At 42.1% G+C, this 22957-nt stretch overlaps 1 protein-coding gene across 2 annotated transcripts in view; it reads right to left on the bottom strand.

Moving 5' to 3' along the window:
- NDC1 (NDC1 transmembrane nucleoporin) overlaps window positions 1–16550 on the bottom strand; it is a 69139-nt gene extending 52589 nt beyond the window's left edge. Inside the window, exons 1-5 of one of the 2 annotated variants that reach the window (XM_033226308.1) lie at window positions 16209–16550; window positions 13210–13330; window positions 9821–9922; window positions 6383–6557; window positions 4136–4274 (exon numbers count right to left, since the gene is read on the bottom strand). In XM_033226308.1, the coding sequence (XP_033082199.1) occupies window positions 4136–4274; window positions 6383–6557; window positions 9821–9922; window positions 13210–13330; window positions 16209–16265 (594 nt within the window). In that variant the 5' untranslated portion in view covers window positions 16266–16550. Of the gene's footprint in view, window positions 1–4135; window positions 4275–6382; window positions 6558–9820; window positions 9923–13209; window positions 13331–16021; window positions 16112–16208 lie in introns of those variants that run through there. The other variant, XM_033226309.1, reaches the window with a different exon arrangement.
- Between the last annotated feature and the right edge of the window lie 6407 nt (window positions 16551–22957).

Raw genomic sequence — 22957 nt, 5'->3', positions numbered from 1 at the left:
TCTTTGGGCTTCCCTGGGCCTCACTGAAAGAAGACGAATTGTCTTGGGCGACACATAAAATACACTAACGATAGCTGATGAGCTTAAAAAAAAAAAAGAAAAGAAAAAAAGGGTCGGCTGCAGTGGCTCACACCCGTAATCCTAGCACTTTGGGAGGCTGAGGCAGGTGTGTCACTTGAGGTCAGGGGTTCGTAACCAACATGGTGAAACCCCGTCTCTACTACAAATACAAAACTTAGCCAGGCGTAGTGGCACATTCCTGTAATCCAAGCTACTCGGGAGGCTGAAGCAGGAGAATCGCTTGAACCCAGGAGGCAGAGGTTGCAGTGAGCCAAGACTGTGCCACTGCATTCCAGCCTGGGCAACAGTGAGACTCTGTTTCAAACCAAAAAAAAAAAAAAAGAAAGAAAGAAAAAAAAATCTCATAATGTTTATGAGATGGTTGAGGTGAAAGCTGTAATAGGAATAGTATAGGAACTATGCTGTTTTTATTGGGGCAGGTGTGTGGTGGTGGTAGCACCCAGTGGCTACACAGAATAGTGCAATTCCACGTCTTGTACTTTGAAAATAGTTGAAGAGACCAATATAATTGAAGCAATATGATTAGTGGCCAAGTATTTATATGGACTACTTTTTGTTTGTTTTCTTTTTGAGACTTTACCATGGTAAAACCCCATCTCTACTAAAAATACAAAAATAATATATATAAGATAAGGCACGGTGTCAGCTGCCTGCAATCCCAGCTCTTCAGAAGGCTGAGCCAGGAGGATTGCTTGAACCTGAGAGGCAAAGGTTGCAGTGAGCTGAGACCGCACCACTGCACTCCAACCCGCGTGACAGAGTGACACTATGTATGTCTCAAAAAGAAAACAAACAAAAAGTAGTCCATATAAATACTTGGCCACTAATCATATTGCTTCAATTATATTGGTCTCTTCAACTAGTTTCAAAGTACAAGATGTGGAGCTGCACTATTCTATGTAGCCACTGGGTGCTACCACCACCACACACCTGCCCCAATAAAAATGGCATAGTTCCTATACTATTCCTATCACAGCTTTCACCTCAACCATTCTTCACAAAGGTTCAGAGAGGCTAGGGAAGCAGGGAGACATTTCAGCAGACAAGCAGAAAATACCATTTCCCCCACCTCTTGCTCCCATGCTGAAGTGTTTTTCAACTCCCTGTTGGATTTCTTCTGTGATTTGGCTATGAACTACCCTTCACTAAATATTTACTATGTGCCAGGCACTATGCTAAACGCTCTATAAATCTCATTTAATACTTTCAACAGTCTTGTTGGCATAGTTTGCTAAGCCCTGTCTTGATGAACATTTCTTTGTGCCCTACTTCATACTAACAGTCTGCTTTTCCCTATTGGTCCATCATTAAGAATTATTTTTTGTTCCTGTTCTTTTTTGGTTGGTTGGTTTTGTTTTCATCTTTTTTATTATTTGTATTTTTTACAATCCTGGTAACTCATAGAACAATGAATTTGATAAAGGCAATAGAATTGGTTTTAGTAGTGTAGGCAAGTTTAAAGAAAAAACTAATGGACTAATGGCAAATTGGTTAAAATTAGTAGATCTTTTAAAAGCCTTAATTTTTCTACAAAAATTAGCTGGGTGTGATAGTGCACACCCATAGTCCCAGCCACTCGTGAGGCTGAGGCAGAAGAATCACTTGAACCCAGGAGGCGGAGGTTGCAGTGAGCCGAGATTGTGCCACTGCATTCCAGCTTGGGCGAAAAGAGCAAAACTCCGTCTCAAAAAAAAGCCTTAAATTTTCATAGTTACATGAAAAAAGTAGTTACTGAATAATGTATATAAGATAAAACCACTTATATAAACCCCACACCACAATATATATAACATTATAGGTACATACACGTAAATGTACACTAAACGGTCTGGAAGAATATAAACTTTACCAGTTTAGTGTATTATCCTTAATCCCATTGGTAACAATGGTTACCAGTGGGACAAAGATTGAGACTGGCCACGGAGTGGTCAAGGAAACATTCAACTTATCAATATGATATTTAAATATTTTATAATAAAAATATTATCATTCTTGGAAAGCTACCTGACAGGTAGCATCAAAAATAATGGTGATATAAACATACTCAGACTGTCTGACAATAAATAAATAAATAAATAATGATGATAATGTTAATGGTTGTTATTGCTTATAAAATTCTTTAAGCTCTAAAATTCTCTGGTCAACTTGGCTATTAATCACCACATTGCGCTCTATAGAGGGTCAGAAGGGGAATGGGTCTGACTTCTCACAGTTTCCTGACAATCCAACTTGCTTCCTTAGCAACTTAAAATGCACATGGAAAGGTCATACACTGTATGCCGCACTCCTGGAGTTAATGAAAGAAGGATAAGCTACGGTGTCATCCCTCCTAGTCTTCTCAGGAGGCAAACCTATCCTGCTGGGCAAGACACTTACAAACCTGATGGGCAGGAAACTATGGTCCTGGGCATCAAGAGCCATCATTTCCACTAGTCTTCCCAAATCTTCAGCTTCTTCATTCCACTGCCCTTCCATCACACCACCCAGCAAAACACCTGCTCCAACTATCCCCAGGCTGGAGAACAGCACCCAACTCAGCAGACCAATACCACTATACACTCATGGCTACAAGACATGCCCCAAATACATTTTTTGACCAAATACTGAATTACCAATTGTTAAAAATCAATATTCTGCCAAAGCTGAAGCCAAAGCTATTACCATCATAGAATAAACTTTTGGGATTAAGAATAAATCTAACATTTTACCAAAAGAAATCACAAAAAAAAACAAAAATAGTACTAAAATTTTACAAATTTTGACATTACATGGTAGAAACAATAATTTTTGCTCCAATGCCCAGTCTTCAGCCTACCAGGGCGTGAATGAAGCAAGTAATAGAATTGTGCAAATGAGGAGCAGCAGAAACAGGCTGGGAAGAGCCCTGATGCATCTGTGAGACATCTCAACCATCTTTCCCTCTCCTGCCAGAGGAGTGCTTCTCAGTTCCAGGAATGACTCCTACCAGATTACATTTTTAAGACCTAACTGAAAGGTAGATTATACTCTACCACTCAAACCAGCTGAAACTGTTTTATTTATACAAACTTTGCCTTGTTCTGAAAATGATAGGAGACAGTAAGTGACATATTCTAAAATTACTTGCACATCCCCAAACTCACAAGGTTCTTAAGTTCAAAAAGAAGCTAGCAGGCCAGCCACGATGGTTCACACCTGTAACCCCGGCACTTTGGGAGGCCAACGCGGGCAGATAGCTTGAGCCCAGGAGCTTGAGACCGGCCTGGGCAACATGGAGAAACCCCGTCTCTACAAAAAAATACAAAAATTAGCCAGGCACAGTGCTGCACACCTGGAGTCCCAGATACTCGGCGGGGCTGAGGTGGGAGGACTGCTTGAGCCGGGAGGTCAACGCTGCAGTGAACCGTGATCATGCCACTGCACTCCAGCCTGGGTGACAGGGTGAGATTCTGTCTCAAAAGAAAGAAAAAAAAAAAAAGCAGCAGCTGGGCGCGGCGGCTCATGCCTATAATCCCAGCACTTTAGGAGGCCGAGGTGGGTGGATTACTTGAGGTAAGGAGTTCAAGACCAGCCTGGCCAATATGGTGAAACCCTATCTCTACTAAAAATACAAAAATTAACTGGGCATGGTGGCACGTGGGTGCTGAGGCAGGAGAATTGCTTGAACCCGGGAGGCGGAGGTTGCAGTGAGTCGAGATTGCGCCACTGCACTCCAGGCTGGGCGAAGGTGAGACTGCCTCAAAAAAAAAAAAAAAGCAGCAGCAGCTACAGATTACTATGTATGACGTCATCAAACCCTGGTGGGTCACAGCAAGTGCCACTACCTAGCAGGAAGGGAAACAGTGTAGCAAAGAGGTATTCTGAGAATGGCAAAAGGTAGCTACAACTCTCAAAAACATGCTGAAGTCTCCTGAAGACAAATATCTTCTCTCTAAATGGCATTTTGAGGATTTCAGTTCTAAGTTTTGGTTACCAAATATTGAATAAATCAGATAAATCCAGTTATATACATAAGCACCAAGGCAATTTTACCTCAGCCAAATTTTGACATAAAGTAATGCTCAAATGATCTTACCTGTATGATGGGAAATGGAAGATAGTTCATGTTGTTAACAAAATACAAGAGGCTATAGCTATATCCCATAAATGCTCCAGCCAGTAGGAAAAAAAGATGATATTCATTTAAGCAGGTTTGCGCAGCAGGGCTACCAAAGCTGAAGGGAAAAAATTAAGTTATTAATTCAACAGTCAGGGACATATATCACTGTTTTAGGCTCAATGTTTTTACCGAAGGCAAAGCTTAATTACTTTAATGACTTAAGACTTAAGAAATGTCCCAAATTCTAACAAGATGGCTCGTTTTCAGTAAGTGTGAACAAAATTAACAAAACCTTTTTTCCTGAATCATGAAACTCTGATCTTTAATTAATTCTACCTCTATTCCCCTGGAAATCTGATATGATTAACAATATCTACTATAATAATAAACAGTGTTGCTTACAAGTTGGTAAACTGTGTCCGGGCTGAGAGCAACTATAAATGAGTTACACATACCTGATAGAGATGCCGTAACATTGGGTTTGTGTTATCTCTTTAAAACTGAGTATTCCCTCATGGGGATCCTGGATGCTGTGCCCATAAAACTGCTATAAGAGATACTACCGGATTTTGTGGGGCACAAGGTCTTTAAAGCAGAGAGTCCCATACATGTCTGATACTGATTTTTTTTCCTCCTTGTACCTGAGTTGTATCCACAGACAAGACTGCAGCTCCCACGTGGCTATGGGACTTATCATCTGTTTGAACTGCCTGAAGGACTCCTGCTGAAGAGGAACTCCTGATGCTTCCCAAATCTAAGAGGATCCCCCTGCTGGACACTGCTGTAAGCCCACTCCCCTATCATTTTACAATAGCTTTCATTATAAGCATAAGATCTATTTGGTAAACAACAAGCTCTCAAACTTCTTTCTTAAAAAAAAGAACTCCTTTGAGAGTTTCTTGAGAATCTCTATGATCTATCAGATATCTGGGGGTATACAGAGCCAACATCATAATTCATTAGAACTCCATTTTTAATAGAGGCACACAGGTTGTAGGCCTGCCCCACCATCTAACTCCAGGAGAGGTAAGACTCAAGGTTAACTGTTATCTGAACTCCGAGTTACAAAATGATGAAGAAAGATTCGTTTTGTTAAAGATTCTGACTGTGAAATCATCAGGAAATGTATCTGTAATAGGCACTATAATGTCTTCAACAACTTGTAGCTTACTGCTGCCTTCTGCTCCCTGGAACTTCACTGCCACCTCCATTAGGAAGAGAAGTGCAAAAAAGAATTCAAGACTCATCCATGGTGAGCAGCTGGGATTTCCTTTTTCATAGCAGTCCTGTACTCACAGTCTTTTATCATTTGATGTTTATCAACAGGACAGTTTTCACCAAGAAAGCTTATGATGTTAAGGGGGCAAAAACTACCTGCCTTATATAATAGTAGCTGGAGACAAAAAGAAAATCAAGTATTTAGCATAATAATTTAACACTGTTTTAAAGTCAGTGGAAAACAGAGAATTTAAGATCACTCCAATCATCTTTGTTTAAAAAAAAAAAAAAAAAACACAAGGTCTTACTACACTGCCCAGGCTGGAGTGCAGGAGCTATTCACAGGCATAATCATAGGGCACTGCAGCCTCCAATTCCTGAACTCAAGGGATCCTCCTGCCTCAGCCTGCCAAGCAGTGGGACTACAGGCACATGCCACCATTCCTGGCTCCCAGTAATCTTTTCTAATTTTTAAAATCAGAATATCAACTTGCAATTAGTATCAATGCCATGTGTTCAAGAACTACATGAGTTTCAAAATTATAAAAGCGTTCTATAAAAGGCAGTTACAATTTTTTAAAATTTTTTCTTCATTCTTTCCATACTACCCTTCCTTCAAACTCCAACCAAATGCTACCTCCTCCAAGAACATGTGTGGATCCCTCTTGTTTTCCGAACTTCCACAGGTTTTGTCTGCATATCTCACTTTCTTCGTCCTATGACATTCCCCTGCATTCATGTCTTAATTTCTCTATTGTTCTCAACTCTCAAGGAGCTTATAGTCTATGTTTGAATCACTCTCATAAATCTCATAGCATCTTGCACATGTTTTTTTAATTGCTGAATTCAATACACATAAAATATTTAAAAACACTTGATGCATGCAAAAAAGTATCTTTTACAAAAGTCTGGAAAGCAAAGATTACTCATAGGATTAACCTATATACGTCACCTTTGGCTTAGTAATTAAACAAAGTTCCTAAGGAAAAATATATTTAATATTACCTGTTAGTACCAGTGCAGGGGACCACGAGAAAACTGTATTGGCCCTGGGTTATCACTGCAGCACACCAGGCCATCACCATTCCCATTGCAGCATGAATAAATGAGTGCATGAGTTGCTGAGGATGAATGATCTTCCCTATCAGAGCAAGTCTGGAGCAAGGAATGGAAGGCACAACTGCAAAGGAAACATATTACTGTGGCTTTATAATCTGCAGCATATGCAGTTAGAGGATCTAAACTGTCCCGTCTCATCCTGGCACAAATGCTCCAAAGGCAGAAAGAAACCCACAGTCAATGTAAAACACAAAACAGAAAAATTTAAAGTTAAAAACTCTAAGTTTAAAAACTTTGAGGAAAGCATGAATAAACAGACACACAAAAAAAATCCAAAGAATCTAGAGATGAAACCTAAGGACAGCATGATTAACATTTTTCATTAAAATTTCCTAATAGTTCAAATAGTGCCTATCCTAGTATTCTCCTAAGCACCATAAAAGAGTAATGATTTTTTTTTTTTTCCATATATGGACTACTGCAATGGTCTTGCAGTGTGGGAGAGTGACTGGGCTCAGCTCCTGAATACTGACTTTTTATTTATTTATTTATTTATTTTATCTTATTTTATTTATTTTTGAGACAGAGTTTTGCTGTTGTTGCCCAGGCTGGAGTGCAGTGGCACGATCTTGGCTCACTGCAACCTTGCCTCTCGGGTTCAAGTGATTCTCCTGCTTCAGCCTCCCAAGTAGCTGGGATTATGGGGGCCTGCCACTATGCCCGGCTAGTTTTTGTATTTTTAGTAGAGATGGGGTTTCACCATGTTGGCCAGGCCGGTCTCAAACTCCTGACCTCAGGTGATCCACCCACCTTGGCCTCCCAAAGTGTTGGGATTATAGGCATGAGCCACTATGCCTGGCCTACTTTTTAAAAAGAGCTCCTACCATCAGCATTTGAAACTGTCAATATATAGTCCACTTACAAAAAAAAAAACCATAAAGAAGGTAAATACTGACAACATAAATGCTAAGATAAATGCTTATATGGGGATTTTTAATACCCTTCAGACAATCCAAAAACATTTTCTGCAAATGAGCTAGGGAGGCAAGTATGGGTAGGACATGAGGGATGTTTACCTTTGGAAACAGCTAGCCTAGGGTTCCCTGATCTATCTACGCAGGTATTTTCCTCTTACTATACTCAAAGTAAAGAGATGGCAGGAGGTAGAAAATTAAGTATGAAGGGACAAGTTTCAGGTGCTTTACACTTTGAGGAAGAGGCTCCTATTACCTCTCCCCCTCTACCAGAAATGCCCACAAGGTCCTACTGACTGTGCAACTAACTTATAACACTCTAAATATACCAAACCCTCTCATGTCACTAAGCCTTTTTATATGCTATGCCTTCTCCCTAGAACATCATATTCCTTCTTTGTTTACTTAATTCAACTCATCCTGCAAGGCTTGGTTTAAGCATCATCTCCTCAAGTTCCCCCATGCTGGGGCAAGTGGTGCTCCTATATAAGCTCTTACCATCCAATGTACTGTAATCAAATATGCTTCATGTTTACTGTCTGTCTCTCCATTAACCACGATCCTCTCGAGAAAGATGGAACCGTATCATTTCTCTCTTCTCCTCATACAATGCATGGCACATAGTAAATGCATAAGGGATGGTTACCAAAGGAATGAGCCAAAGTGAATAGCCAGGCTTTAAGAAGGACTGGCTGGGGACCCCTCAACTGACATATTACATACAGAAGATGACCCACGCACAAGGGAGAGCATGAAAGAACACTCTGTTTAAGTGTGGCTGTAAGCCAAAGAGTTTCAAATAGGGCTTGCATGGAAAAAGCCTACCAGCCAATAGAGAGGAATTAAGAAAGCAGGCTGGGTGCAGTGGTTCACGCCTCTAATCCCAGCACTGTGGGAGGCCGAGGCAGGCGGATCACAAAGTCAAGAGTTTGAGACCAGCCTGGCCAATATGGCGAAACCCCGTCTCTACTAAAAATACAAAAAAATAGCCGGGTGTGGTGGTGGGCAACTGTAACCTCACCTACTCAGGAGGCTGAGACAGGAGAATCATTTGAACTCGGGAGGCGGAGGTGGCAGTGAGCCAAGACTGCACCACTGCACTCCAGCCTGGGAGACAGAGCAAGACTCCATCTCAAAAGTAATAATAAATAAATCAATAAACAGAATATTCATATAATCAATGAAATGTAAAATCTAAAACATGTCACTATGATAAACTAAGGTTTAGACATGTTAGTACACATTGAACACATACATTTAAAAAAATGTTTTTAAATAAAAAAAACAGGAAAATCGGCCAGGCGCGGTGGTTCATGCCTGTAATCCCAGCACTTGGGAGGCCGAGGAGGGCGGATCACAAGGTCAAGAGATCAAGACCATCCTGGCCAACATGGTGAAACGCCGTCTCTCCTAAAAATACAAAAATTTGCCATGCGTGGTGGCACATGCCTGTAATTCCAGCTACTCGGGAGGCTGAGATAGGAGAATCGCTTGAACCCAGGAGGCAGAGGTTGCAGTGAGCTGAGATCGCACCACGGCACTCTAGCCTGGCGACAGAGCAAGACTCTGTCTCAAAAAAAACCAAAAAAACAAAAAAAAAAGGAAAATGCTATAGTAAAAAATAAGTGTCAGGAAAAGCTTTTTATTGTAGCTTTTTCTCCTTATGTGAAATCTGCTACAACTTGTATCTTAAGGGCAGACTCAAGGAATCTGAAAAGGCAGAAAGAGTATCTTTCAAGAGAATCTGAAAAGGCAGAAGAGAAACAGAAAAATTAAAAGCTCTGGAATCCAGCAGGTGATTCTCCAAGGAAAAACACAAGTTTTTTTTAATCACAGTATTATAGATTATTATATTTGAAAAAAGAAAAACTTAGAAATCACCTGGTCTTCCCTATCAAGGAATTCTTTGTATAATGTATCTACTAAATCACAGCTTTAACACTAGCTATGAACTATTAAAAGGTCTAAATTTTTTTATTGTGGTAAAATAACAAAATTCACAATTCAAACCATTTTAAAGTACAAAGTTCTGTGGCATAAGTACATTCATACTGTTGTACAACCATTACCACCATCCAGCTCCCAAACATTTCCATCTTCCACAACTCTACCCATTAAACAGCAATTCTCCACTTCCCTCCCCCAGGCTAGCATTCTACTTTCTTTCTCTATGAATTTGAGTACTCCAGATACCTCATATAAGTAGAATCATATCTGTCCTAAAAAGTATAAATATATTTTAAAAACAGAAACTAGCACCCAATAAATTTTAAGGTATAACATTCAAAGCATATGATTCTGTATACATTTTTAAAATTTTGACACAAAACACATTCACACATAAAATGTACTAAGTTTTCCCTTAAATAAATTCGGATATTTTTAAGAAGGTTAACATATGAAAACTCACCTGCATAGAACTCCACATTGAAAATACTTATTATTATTATTACCACTGACAGCAGCAGGAGGTAAAAGATTACATAGGAACTATACAGGTCGCTGAAAGAATCTAAAACACAAGAGAGATGAATTAGTAAAGGTTATTCAGTCATGTAGTCATGTTTAGTACACTGCAATATAAAAAGAGCTTGAAGCACAATTATCATTAATTTTAAAGGTCATCTTTTTTTCAAGAATTTAATTGTACACCGCTGACAGGTTCAATGAGATATCAACTCAAGAACTAAAGTGTCGGCTGGGTATTGGGGGATCACTGAGCCAGGGAGCTCAAGACCATCCTGGGCACACGGTGAAACCCTATCTCTACAAAAATACAAAAATAGCCAGGTGTGGTGGTACACACCTGTAGTCTCCAGCTACTCGGGAGACTGAGGTGGGAAGATCACTTGAGCCTGGGAGTTTGAGGTTGCAGTTAGCAGTGATCACGCCACTGCACTCCAGCCAAGGCAACAGAGGAAGACCCTGTTTCAAAAGCAAAGGGAAAAAAAACAGGAGGTACAGTGTGAGTTATTCGTACCTGGCCCCAGGTACTTTAAAATTATACTAGAATTTCTTAAATGACCCAGTTAACATCAGACAAAATACTAGAATGTGCAACATTTCCTTCTTTCCTTCCTTCTCCTTCCTTCTCTTTCTCTCTCTCTCTCTCTTTCTTGACAGAGTCTTGCTCTGTCACCCAGGTTGGAGTGTAGTGACTCGATCTTGACTCACTGCAATCTCTGCCTCCTGGGTTCAAGCAATTCTCCTGCCTCAGCCTTCCAGTGGCTGGGATTACAGATGCCTGCCACAGCTATTTTTTGTATTTTTAGTAGAGATGGCGTCTCACTATTTTGTCAAGGCTGGTCTTGGACTCCTGACCTCAAGTAATCCACCCACCCCCGGCCTCCCAAAATGCTGGGATTACAGGTATGAGCCACCCAGCCACGCATATGCAAATATTTAATCACATGAAAGAGAAGTACCATATTTAGTAATATACCAACAAAGTTTTTCTTAAAATATAAAGAGTATTTTTCAGATCTCTTCTTCATAAATGCAATTACCTCATACAGCTAAAGTAACATTTTTGGAAATAGAATAATCCACACATCATCTAAATGAGCAGAAATAAAAAACAAAAAAATCAGGATGTCCCCACGAAATACTAATACATTCACATTTTAGAGTAGTTCAACAATCGATATTCCATCTCAAAGTTTAAAAATATATATATTATGCCTAAAAACATGAACAAAAGAAAAATAAGAACATATTTGCTAAATAGGCAAAGACTTAATAAAACCACTTATTTTTAAAAGTACAATTCATTGACCTAAATTTTTTTTGTTTGTTTTTTGAGATGGAGTCTCACTGTGTCACCCAGGCTGGAGTGAAGCGGTGTGATCTCAGCTAACTGCAACCTCCGCCCCCCTTCCCCCTTCAAGCAATTCTCCTGCCTCAGCCTCCCGAGTAGCTGGGACTACAGGTGCACGCCGCCACACTCAGGCTGGTCGTGAACTCCTGAGCTCAGGCAATCTGCCCTCCTTAGCCTCCCAAAGTGCTGGGATTATGGGGTGAGCCACCACACCCGGCCCATGGACCTAAATTAATGAGGAATATTTACTAAGCATCCACAATTAAACTCAAGCTTCTGATGAGGAAAATGGCATAAATCAAATCCAACCTGGAGAGAAAGTGTTATGAGGATTAAAAAACCTCTGGCCATGAAATGGCAGAAAGTTTTTGTCCCCAGTGCCAATTGTGAACAATTGGTAATGGCTCTCAAATACAGTATTGAGTACTCTGAGGTTGCCACCAGAGAGTCACGATCAGTGAGTAAAGCAGACACAGGTAAGGTGGCTAAAGAAATATTTGCTATGCCTGTGCTGACTTATGGCTTAATTTCACCTGACCAGCGGGACCTATCAAAAAAGTGATGGACATACGGCAATAAGAAACTTAACACCAATTGGCCGGGCGCGGTGGCTCAAGCCTGTAATCCCAGCACTTTGGGAGGCCGAGACGGGCGGATCACGAGGTCAGGAGATCGAGACCATCCTGGCTAACACGGTGAAACCCCGTCTCTACTAAAAATACAAAAACTAGCCGGGTGAGGTGGCGGGCGCCTGTAGTCCCAGCTACTCGGGAGGCTGAGGCAGGAGAATGGCGTCAACCCGGGAGGCGGAGCTTGCAGTGAGCTGAGATCCGGCCACTGCACTCCAGTTCGGGCGACAGAGCGAGACTCCGCCTCAAAAAAAAAAAAAAAAAAAAAGAAACTTAACACCAATTATCTCTAAAGGTCATAGGTAGAGAGTCCAACTCCTTGAAAACTGGCATTTTCTTGTGAAAAAAGAAATTAAAAACTCACTTCCCACTTTATAAGGCAAAAGAAAGACCAATTTTCAATCCTAAATCAGTTACTCACTAGCTGTGTATCTATGCATGGATTATTTAACCTGAATCTCAGTTATCCCATTTATAAAGTAGAAATAATAACTCTTAACTACACAGTTACAGGAAGGGTAAGAGGTAATATACGTAAGGAGCTGGCATACAGTAAACAGGCAATAATGGGTAGTTGTTAACAGAAAACAAGTTACTTTTAATAAATTTAGTAATCTTATTTAGTCTCTAGGGAATTTAAGGCACATTTTAGGCCAGGTGCGGTGGCTCACACCTGTAATCCCAGCACTTCAGGAGGCCAAGGCAGGTGGATTTCGTGAAGTCAGGAGCTCAAGACCAGCCTGGGCAACATGGCAAAACCCCATATCTACTAAAAATACAAAAATCAGCCGGGCATGGTGGCGCGTGCTTGTAATTCCAGCCACTCAAGAGGCTGAGGCACAAGAATTGCTTGAAGATGGGAAGCAGAGGTTGCAGTGAGCCAAGACTGAGCCACTGCACTCAGCCTGGGTGACAGAGCGAGACTCTGTTTCAAAAAAAGAAATCAAGTGCTCTTAATTTAGATGTGTTTTTAAAAGAGGTACATGTCATATTTTCTACCTATAATTTCAAATCGATGACAGGAACAGTTCTCTATTTTAAAGAGACAAACAATCTCAATAAAGCTGTCCAAAGGAAAAACAAATGAAACTAAGTTTTCATTTATGGGGTCTTCTAATGATGTTTTTGTTCCTATGATCACACATAGTCTTTGACAAGCTTATTAATCTTATTACATAATAAAAAGGTGATTTATGTTACGAAGGAGACATCTTAAAATTATCTCAAAGTGAATGTTTTGATGTGTCAATATAACACAGGCAGTAATTAAAAATAAACTGCTTGAAACATAATGCAATTTTTATGTTGAGAAGTAGGTCCTTTAACTTTCTCTCCAAATTGAATATCACTTACCAGATAGCCACTGTACAGGATGAAACAAATCAATCCTGCTGAAAATTATAAATACTGTGGTGCAGAGGGGTAGAAGCAGCACTGACCAAACAATACTTGCAACTATCCTCCAGCCCAAAACCTAAAAACAAAAAGAAAAACCCTCAATCATGAAGTCAGTTAAATTATTTCAGTTATGCAAATCCTATCTTTTCATACAGGATGTTAATCACTAACTCAGATCATAATCCGTTAACTCAAACATTCACTACTAGTAATAACATTACATACCACTAAAGAATTTATATCAGTGAGCTGAGGCTTGCATTAGTACAAAGTTAGGTGCAACATCAAATATCGTACTTTGTATAAGGGGTGATGGGCATTGATTTACAGCTGTTTTACAGCAACTAATACTTGTCTCTCTAGGCTTCATTGATAGCTATATTAATATATAAAGGCTGTACACATTTTATGGGGACCACCTGTATACTGTATTTACAATCAGCAGACATGAACCTTTACTGGGCAACTACTACACTGTAGTATTCTATTCATGTTTGAATTGCGAGTATCTATCATATAGGAGGAAAATATTTACTGCTGAATAATACAAGAAGATATAGAGGGGTTTTAAACATGGAAGTGACAATCAAATTCACATTGCTCAAGGTAAAACATGTCTTTTTACTGAAAGCTGGCTTTAAGGAAGAAGGATCAGAAGGGACAAGAACTAAACAGGAGACAAAGCAGTTAGGAGGCAGTCCACCAAAAAGCTGAGGCCGGGCGTGGTGGCTCACACCCGTATCCTAGCACTTTGGAAGGCCAGGACGGGCAGATCACTTGAGGCCAGGAGTTTGAGACCAGCCTGGTCAACACGGTAAATCCCTGTCTCTACAAAAAATTTTTTAACAAATTAGCCAAGCATCACTCCAGCCCAGGCAACAGAGCAAGACTCTGTCTAAAATTAAAAAAAAGAATAAAGTTCAACTCCTGTCCCACATTCTTCTTGTTGTTGTGTTTTTGAGACAGTCTCGCTCTGTCCCCCAGGCTAGACACAATGGCGCCATCTCAGCTCACTGCAACCTCCGCCTCCTGGGTTCAAGTGATTCTCCTGCCTCAGCCAGCTGCATAGGTGGGGTTACAGGTGCCCTCCACCACACCCAACTAATCTTTTTTTTTTCAGTAGAGATGGGGTCTCAAACTCCTGACCCCAAGTGATCCTCCAGCCTCAGCCTCCCAAAGTGCTAGGATTACAGGCCTGAGCCACTGTGCCCAGCCTCCACATTCTATATAAAATTAACTCAAGGCCGGGCGCGGTGGCTCAAGCCTGTAGTCCCAGCACTTTGGGAGGCCAAGACGGGCGGATCATGAGGTCAGGAGATCGAGACCATCCTGGCTAGCACAGTGAAACCCCGTCTCTACTAAAAAATACAAAAAACTAGCCGGGCGTGGTGGCGGGCGCCTGTAGTCCCAGCTACTCGGGAGGCTGAGGCAGGAGAATGGCGTAAACCCGGGAGGCGGAGCTTGCAGTGAGCTGAGATCCAGCCACTGCACTCCAGCCTGGGTGACACAGCGAGACTCCGTCTCAAAAAAAAAAAAAAAAAAAAAATTAACTCAAAACGGATTCAAGACCTATATGTAAGAGCTAAAGCTATAAAACTCTTGGAAGAACACATAGGGGTAAACCTTCATGATCTTGGATTTGGCAATAGATTCTTAGACATGACACCAAAAGCATAAGCAACAAAAGAAAAATATAGATAAATTGGACATCAGCAATATTTAACACTTTTTTGCTTCAAAAGACACTGCCAGCCAGGTGCGGTGGCTCACAACAGCCAAGGCTGGAAACAACCCAAATACCCACATACTGATAAATGGATAAACAAAATACGGTATGTCCATACAGTGGATTATTCAGCCACAAAAAGGGAACGAAGTACTCATGCATGCTAAACATGCACCGGGCACGATGGCATGCACCTGATGTCCCATGTAGTTAGGAGGCTGAGGCAGGAGGACTGGTTGAGCCCAGGATTTCAAGGCCAGCCTGGAGAAGATACCCTATCTCTATTATAAAAATAATTCTTAAAAAAATTTTAGGGGCCAGGTACGGTGGCTCAAACCTGTAATCTCAGCACTTTGGGAGGCCGAGGTGGATGACTCACTTGAGGTCAGGAGTGCAAGACCAGCCTGACCAACATGGTGAAACCCCATCTCTACTAAAAATACAAAAATTAGCTGGGCGTGGTGGTGCATGCCTATAATTCCAGCTCCTCAGGAAGCTAAGGCAGAACTGCTTGAACCCGGGAGGCAGGAGTTGCAGTGAGTCGACATCGCGCCATTGCACTCCAGTCTGGGCAATAGGGAGCGAGCCTCCGTTTCAAAAAAAAAAAAAAAGGTAAGACTTAAGGACCCAAAAGTTTTTAGTCTGGAATACAGGGGAGATGGCAGTGCACTGGGATAGAAGCACTTTTCCAAAAGGGATCTTTCTCCTCTTTCTCTTTGCACTCCAGAGAAAGGATATAGTACTGTTAATTCCACAACTTGTTAAGGAGGAAGTACTATTACCCTCAGCTCAGTCTCACTCTACCTTACAAAGAACACCTGCCCGGTTTACTGGACCCTAACCCCAGCCTCTATTAATGCCACATTTCTTTCCAATTCCGTGCCTTCCTTCCCACTACTTAACGAAACAAAGTTATTTATTTTGCACCTACTGGACAAGGTACCCTTGCGTAAAACTCCTCCTTACTCCCTGTTCCAATCTCCATTCAGTACATCCGTCCCATTCTGACCAACTTCCTTCCACTCGGGACCCCTCTCCTACCCCGTAACCAGCTTCCACTCAGGACGCCCCACAACCCCGTAATCAGTCCCCCAGGTGGTGCCTTCCACACGCGTTCTCTCCACGCTACCCTGGGACCGGCCCTCCCCCGCCCAGCGCGCACGCGCGGTCAGAGCTTCCTCGCCCGGCCGATCCTGGCAGCGCGTGCCATAGTGCACGCCACACTCACGCGCCACAGTATGTCCCGCGACCTGCCGGCGCAAGGCCCACTCACGGCCGTGGCCATGGAGATGGCGGCCCCTAGTCTAGTGAGTACGGGAGACAGTGAGCCCGCCCGCCACGGCAGTTCAAAGGGAGGAAAGCCCCAGGAGGACCCTGCTGGGGCTGCCTCAAACGCTGCCTGAGCGAAGCCCGGCCCAGGCCTCAACCCATCCCTGCGAGGCTTCGTCTGCACAAGCTCAACGGGCCAGGACTGCCGCGCAGACACGTCCCGCAAACGGGGCTGTAACTACAGGAACCGCCCTGTGGCGTCCAAAAGGTCTCTTCGAAGCAGGGTCCAGCGGGGCGCCAGAAGCATGTGGCGGCGCTGCATGCTGGGAACTGTAGTCTCGACGGCCCCCGGGGAGAAAGTAGAAGGAGTGTTGCATTCTGGGACTCGGAGTTCCAAAGTACAGAATGCAGGGAGTTGAGGTCTTCCTGGAGGTGCCTTGAGGCATGCTGGGAATAGTAGTCTTTTATAAAGCCGGTAACAGCCACAGTATTGATTGATTGGAATTCTGCAGTTAGAAAGAGCTAGCAAAACGATTTGCCATCATTTCTCCCTATTACTTTATCAGTCACCTAAAAGTGAAACCAAAGGATGTGGTGGTCCTCTCCACAATAGGTACGCAGTAATTTTACTGAAATTAAAAAAAAAAATTCTCTACAGATGCCTTTGGTTTCATAAAATCTGGTTTCTACTTCCAGATCTGCCACTTGCTAAATTGAATATTTTTATCTTCTCTGAGCCTCCATTTCTTCAACTGTAAGATAAGGATGAAAATAAAAATATCCTGGTGATACTATGAGGATGTAAATAATATGCTATACAAATATTATCATTAATATACTGACAGTAAGAAAAAAGGTTTTTCGGCAACCCAAGTTTGACCTAATGAAGTCTTCTCAGTGCTTTAGACCTCAGTGAGATCCCTCGATGCATATCGCTAACACCTTTTCATGCTCCATCACATGCCACAGTCAACATTCAATACTCAAGACAGAAATAGATTCAGTGATTTACTGACTAAAGAAATGCATAGGCTGGTGAGAGGAATTGAGATCGCACCTACTGCTCTGCAATGTTTGCCAACAACGGCTTCCTGAATGCTTTAAGATTATATCCTATTCACTTCCAAAACCATGTTACTATCAGTCATGTCTAAAGCACTGCAGGACAAACTGGGAATACAACTGATAGATCAAGTCTCTGCCGTGAAGAGACCTATCCGGTGGTGGAGAAAACTTGTAAAGAATTAGTCCAGGCCAGGCACAGTGGTTCATACCTGTAATCCCAGCACTTTAGGAGGCTGAGGCAGGAGGATCACAAGCCAGGAGTTTGAGACCAGCCTGGGCAACATAGTGAGACCTCATCTCCACCAAAAAAAAATTTTTTTTTAATTAGCCGGGTGCAGTGGTGCACACCTGTAGTCCAAGCTACTCCATAGACTGAGGCAGGAGAATTGCTTGAACCTGGTTGAGGTTGAGGCTGATGTGAGCAGTGATGGCACCATCACACTCCAGCCTGGGCCATAGAGTGAGACCCTGTCCAAAATAAAAATAAAAATTAGTCCAAATGAGTGTTCATAAAGACACCTCATGTTCTAAGGTTCTTGTGGTAGAGACTACTCGTTGTCTGCTTCAATATCTATTCTCCCCTTCTTTCATAATAATTGAACTCCCAGTTTTTATCTGGGCATATAGTTACATTTCCCAGCCTCTCTTGCAGCTAGGTATGGCCAGCTGACTGAGTTCAGGCCAATAAAATATAATCAAAGTATTGCATGGTAGCTTCCTAGAAACCCCCTTAAAAGGGAGCTTCTGCATGGTGGTCTTTGCCTCTTCTTAATCCCATCCTCCATTCAGCTGCCTGGATTTGGGATGTGTTGGCTGGAGCTCTAGCACCATACTGGACCACAGAAAGGGGGTCACACTGTAGGGAAAACGAAGTACTGAGCTTAAAGGAGACTTGATTATTTACAGCAACCATATCAGTCCTAGGCTACCTGCCTTTACCTCCTAATTTCATTTATACAAGAGAGACAATTATTTATTGTTTAAGCCACATCTATTTTTTTTTTTTTTTTTTTTTGAGACAGAGTCTCACTCATTTGCCCGGGCTGGAGTACAGTGGCGTGATCTCAGCTCACTGAACCTCCACCTCTCGGGTTCAAGTGATTCTCCGGATTCAGCCTCCTGAGTAGCTGGGATTACAGGTGCATACTACCATGCCAGCTAATTTTTGTATTTTCCAGTAGAGACAGGGTTTCACCATGTTGGCCAGGCTGATCTCTTTTTTTTTTTTTTTGAGACGGAGTCTCGCTCTGTCGCCCAGGCTGGAGTGCAGTGGCCGGATCTCAGCTCACTACAAGCTCCGCCTCCCGGGTTGACGCCATTCTCCTGCCTCAGCCTCCTGAGTAGCTGGGACTACAGGTGCCCGCCACCTCGCCCGGCTAGTTTTTTGTATTTTTTAGTAGAGACGGGGTTTCACCGTGTTAGCCAGGATGGTCTCATTCTCCTGACCTCGTGATCTGCCCGTCTCGGCCTCCCAAAGTGCTGGGATTACAGGCTTGAGCCACCGCACCCGGCCAGGCCAGGCTGGTCTCAAACTCCTGACCTCAGGTGATCTGCCTGTCTTGGCCTCCCAAAGTGCTGGGATTACAGGCATCAGCCATCACGCCTGGCCTCTGCTTCTATTTTTATAGCACCTATCACAATCTTAAATCATCTTATGTATTTGTTTACTTCTTATTGTCTGACTTCTCACTAGTATACAAACTTCACAACAGCAGGGACTTTGTCTTGTTTATCATTGCTTCCAAAGTACCCATTACATTAGTAAGTAATCAATAAATTTTTATTTAATGAATAATGAATGAGTGGAAGAAATTAACTATATTGGACAGTGTTTCTTCAGGACAACAACTTTTGATACCTATATCAAAGGGGGATTTAATGCAGGGAATTGGTAACGAAGTTGTTGGAGAGGCTGAAAAAGCATGGGAAAGAAAGAATGGGGCTGCAGTAGCAAACAGCAGAAAGAAGTTATTGCCCAAATACCAGGAAGCTACTACTTCCATTAGAGCCATGAGACAACACTGAATGCTGAGCTACTGAGGGTGGTGCCCCTGCTGCTGTTAGAACTATTGTTTTGAGCACCCTGTAGCTGCTGAAAGCACCACCCAGAAGTGCCTGCAACTATCCAGAGTTGCTCTCTGAGCCTTTGAAAGCTACAACCTGGCCAAGCGTGGTGGCTCACACCTGTAATCCATTTGGATTACTTTGGGAGGCCCAGGTGGGTGGATCACAAGGTCAGGAGATTGAGACCATCCTGGCCAACATGGTGAAACCCATCTCTACTAACATTACAAAAATTAGCTGAGCGTGGTGGCACGTGCCTGTAGTCCCAGCTACTCAGGAGGCTGAGGCAGGAGAATAGCTTGAACCAGGGAGGCGGAGGTTGCAGTGAGCCAAGATTGTGCCGCTGCACTCTAATCTGGAGACAGAATGAGACTCCATCTCAAAGAAAAAAAAAAGAAAAAGAAAGCTATAAACTAATTATTTGAAATAGAATAAAATAAATTTTTTAAATGATACAAGACCTCTTTGTCTCAGTCACAGAAACGAGACAAAGGGAACATCATCGTTTGGAAAGCATTGTAATAAGACACACATGTTGTGCTGCTGCTGTGCCTCTAAGGCCTACCACCTTCAGAAGTCAACCTGTGGCAAGTGTGGCTACCCCGCCAAGCACAAGAGGAAGTAAAACTGGAGTGCCAGTGCTGAAAGATGAAACACCACCAGGACTAGTCAAATAAGGCACCTAAAAAGTGTGTATCACAGATTCAGGATCCCGTGAAGGAACAACACCTAAACGCAAGAGGGCAGCTGCTGCAGCATCCAGTTCATCTTATGAATTTCACTCCAGCCTAGGTGACAGAGCGAAAATCCATCTCAAAAAACAAAAAAAAAAAAAAAAGGAAAAAAAGAATTTTGATGATTAGTCACCCAATAAATGTTCTGGTTGGCCGGGCGTGGTGGCTCATGCCTGTAATCCTAGCACTTTGGGAGGCTGAGGCAGGTGGATCACTTGAGGTCAGGAGTTCAAGAACAACCTGGCCAACATGGTGAAACCCCATCTCTACTAAAAATACAAAAATTAGCTGGGCATGGTGGTGGGCACCTGTAATCCCAGTTACTTGGGAGGCTAAGGCAGCAGAATCACTTGAATACGGGAGGCAGAGGTTGCAGTGAGCCAAGATTGTGCCACTGCACTCCAGCCTGGGTGACAGAGTGAGACTCTGTCTCAAAAAAAAAAAAAAAAAAAAAGTTCTGGTTTTTAAAAATTAAAAAAAAAAATGATACAAGACATGAAGAACAATACCAGTTAGTATTAGAAAAACTCAGAAATTATGTGATAGAACTCAGGGAAGAAATCAAAATTTAAACAATTATAAAATGGAAGTTGAATTAGAAGAGCAAAGAAACACAACAGTGATGTCATAACAAAAGGCGAACATTTTATAATCAAAAAAGGAACAAAGAAACAAAAACAATTTTAAGTGACAAATAGAGAAAATAGGCAAAGAAGATCTAACATATGAATAACGGGAGTCCCTGAAGACTCTGGAATCTCATTTTAAACCATCACTGTCTCGCCCAACAACACACAGGGATGTGGGAATTCCTTTTTTAAAAAAATTACTCTAATATTTTTAAATGAGTTGACATTTTCCTGAAGTTTTTACTTCAAAATCTTCACTTGTTGCATAGCCTTTAATATTTTATAGCCTAAAAAATATAAAGAGTGGTGGTGGCAAATAGCCCTTCTTTCTCCCAATCTGTAACCTGTTTCAAATTCAGTCCTTCCAAGAGAAAGGCTGCTAACTTGTGATAAAATGTGATTAGCTGTCAGGGCACAGTGGCTCACGCCTGTAATCCCAGCACTTTGGGAGGTTGAAGTGGGCGGATCACCTGAGGTCGGGAGTTCAAGACCATCCTGACCAACATGGAGAAACCCCATCTCTACTAAAAATACAAAATTAGCCAGGCATGGTAGCGCATGCCTGTAATCCCAGCTACTTGGAAGGCTGAAGCAGGAGAATTGCTTGAACCTGGGAGGCAGAGGTTTCAGTGAGTCAAGATTGCACTCCAGCCTAGGCAACAAGAGTGAAACTTTATCTCAAAAAAAAAAATGTGATTAGCCATTTGCAAAGACAAAATAAAAGACATTCACTTTGAAAGACAGCTCCTTGGACACACAAAGTCTCTTGTACAACAGTATTTTTGTGGTGAGTCAAACAAAAAATAAATTTAAAACATATAGATGATATTTGCCTGTGGGGTATGGAGAACACATATCCCAGAATAACTCTGAACTATCTATTATTATTATTATTTTATTGCCAAACTCCAAGACTCCAGGAACAATTCAAAAGGCATAGCAACATGGAAAGAAAAGTCAGGCTCCTCCTTCTTCCTTTGATACCCCCTCTCTGGAGCCAGGCTGCACTCCTGTTTGGCAGTTGGGTGGGCTATCCTCTGCTGCCTGCTTCTTTGGGGTGAAATCTCAAAGTAAAGGCTGATGAAGAGAGAAGGAGATCCAGGAGGGGAAACTCATATCATATTGCAAGGTGTGTAATCTAGGCTTTTTAACATTTTCTCTCCTAGATTTTTAAAAGGTTTTTTAAAAGGTTTTTTCTGCCTAGTTTATTAAAAAGACTGACTTACCCCTCTGCCTGTGACACAGAGACAGTAAAATAAAATCTGTGGTTGAAGGTAAGGCTCCATAGTGTTTCATTTCCAAGGATATGAGGAAGAGGCAGGATCAAAGGCTTTTCACATAAATACATACAAGGCAATAGGTAAAGGCTTTAGAGTCAAATGGGGATGTGAGTCCTGGCTCCGTGCTTCATGGCAGGGTGGTTAGCTTGAGCAAGTAACTCAACCTCTTAGTACATCAGTTTTCTCAACTGTGAAAAGGGGGATAATAGTGTGCACTGTTCTGCACTGTTTTTGTGTTTTGTTTTGTTTTTGAGACGGAGTCTCACTCTGTCACCCAGGCTGGAGGGCAATAATGGCATGCGATCTTGGTTCACTGCAACCTCCGCCTCCTGGGTTCAAGCAATTCTCCTGCTTTAGCCTCCCGAGTAGCTGGGATTACAGGTGCGGTGTGCACTGTTCCTTATTTCTATGGACCTATCTAAATTGAGCCCCCACCCTTCAAATAATGTGACAGTCATTAATACTCCAGGCACATGATAGGATTGCACTTTGTGGCCCCCTTTGAAGTTAGGTATGGCCACGTAACAGTTCTAGCCAATAAATTATGAGAAATAACACGTATCATTTACTGGTGGAATTTAATTGCCATTATGAGACTCCCCAGAGCTCTCTTTCCTCTGGCACACTGATCAACAATATTTCAGATGTTTTTTACTCCATCACCCCCAGATGCCTGAGTGACCACAGTGAACAGAGTCTCCTGCCAGCCTGTGATTAACTTACAACATGAGCAGGAAATAAAACTTTGATTTAAGCTGCTTTAAACTATCATTACAGTTATTGATTATTTTATTTCATTTTATTTATTTATTTATTTTTGAGAAGGAGTCTGGCTCAGTTGCCCAGGCTGGAGTGCACTGACGCAATCTCGGCTCACTGCAAGCTCCGCCTCCCAGGTTCACACCATTCTCCTGCCTCAGCCTCCCGAGTAGCTGG

This window comes from Trachypithecus francoisi, unplaced genomic scaffold (assembly GCF_009764315.1).
Source record: "Trachypithecus francoisi isolate TF-2019V2 unplaced genomic scaffold, Tfra_2.0 Lachesis_group12, whole genome shotgun sequence".
Taxonomy (NCBI): domain Eukaryota; kingdom Metazoa; phylum Chordata; class Mammalia; order Primates; family Cercopithecidae; genus Trachypithecus; species Trachypithecus francoisi.
The sequence above is the reverse complement of the archived record's forward strand: the minus strand, read 5'-3'. Positions and strand labels throughout refer to the sequence as shown.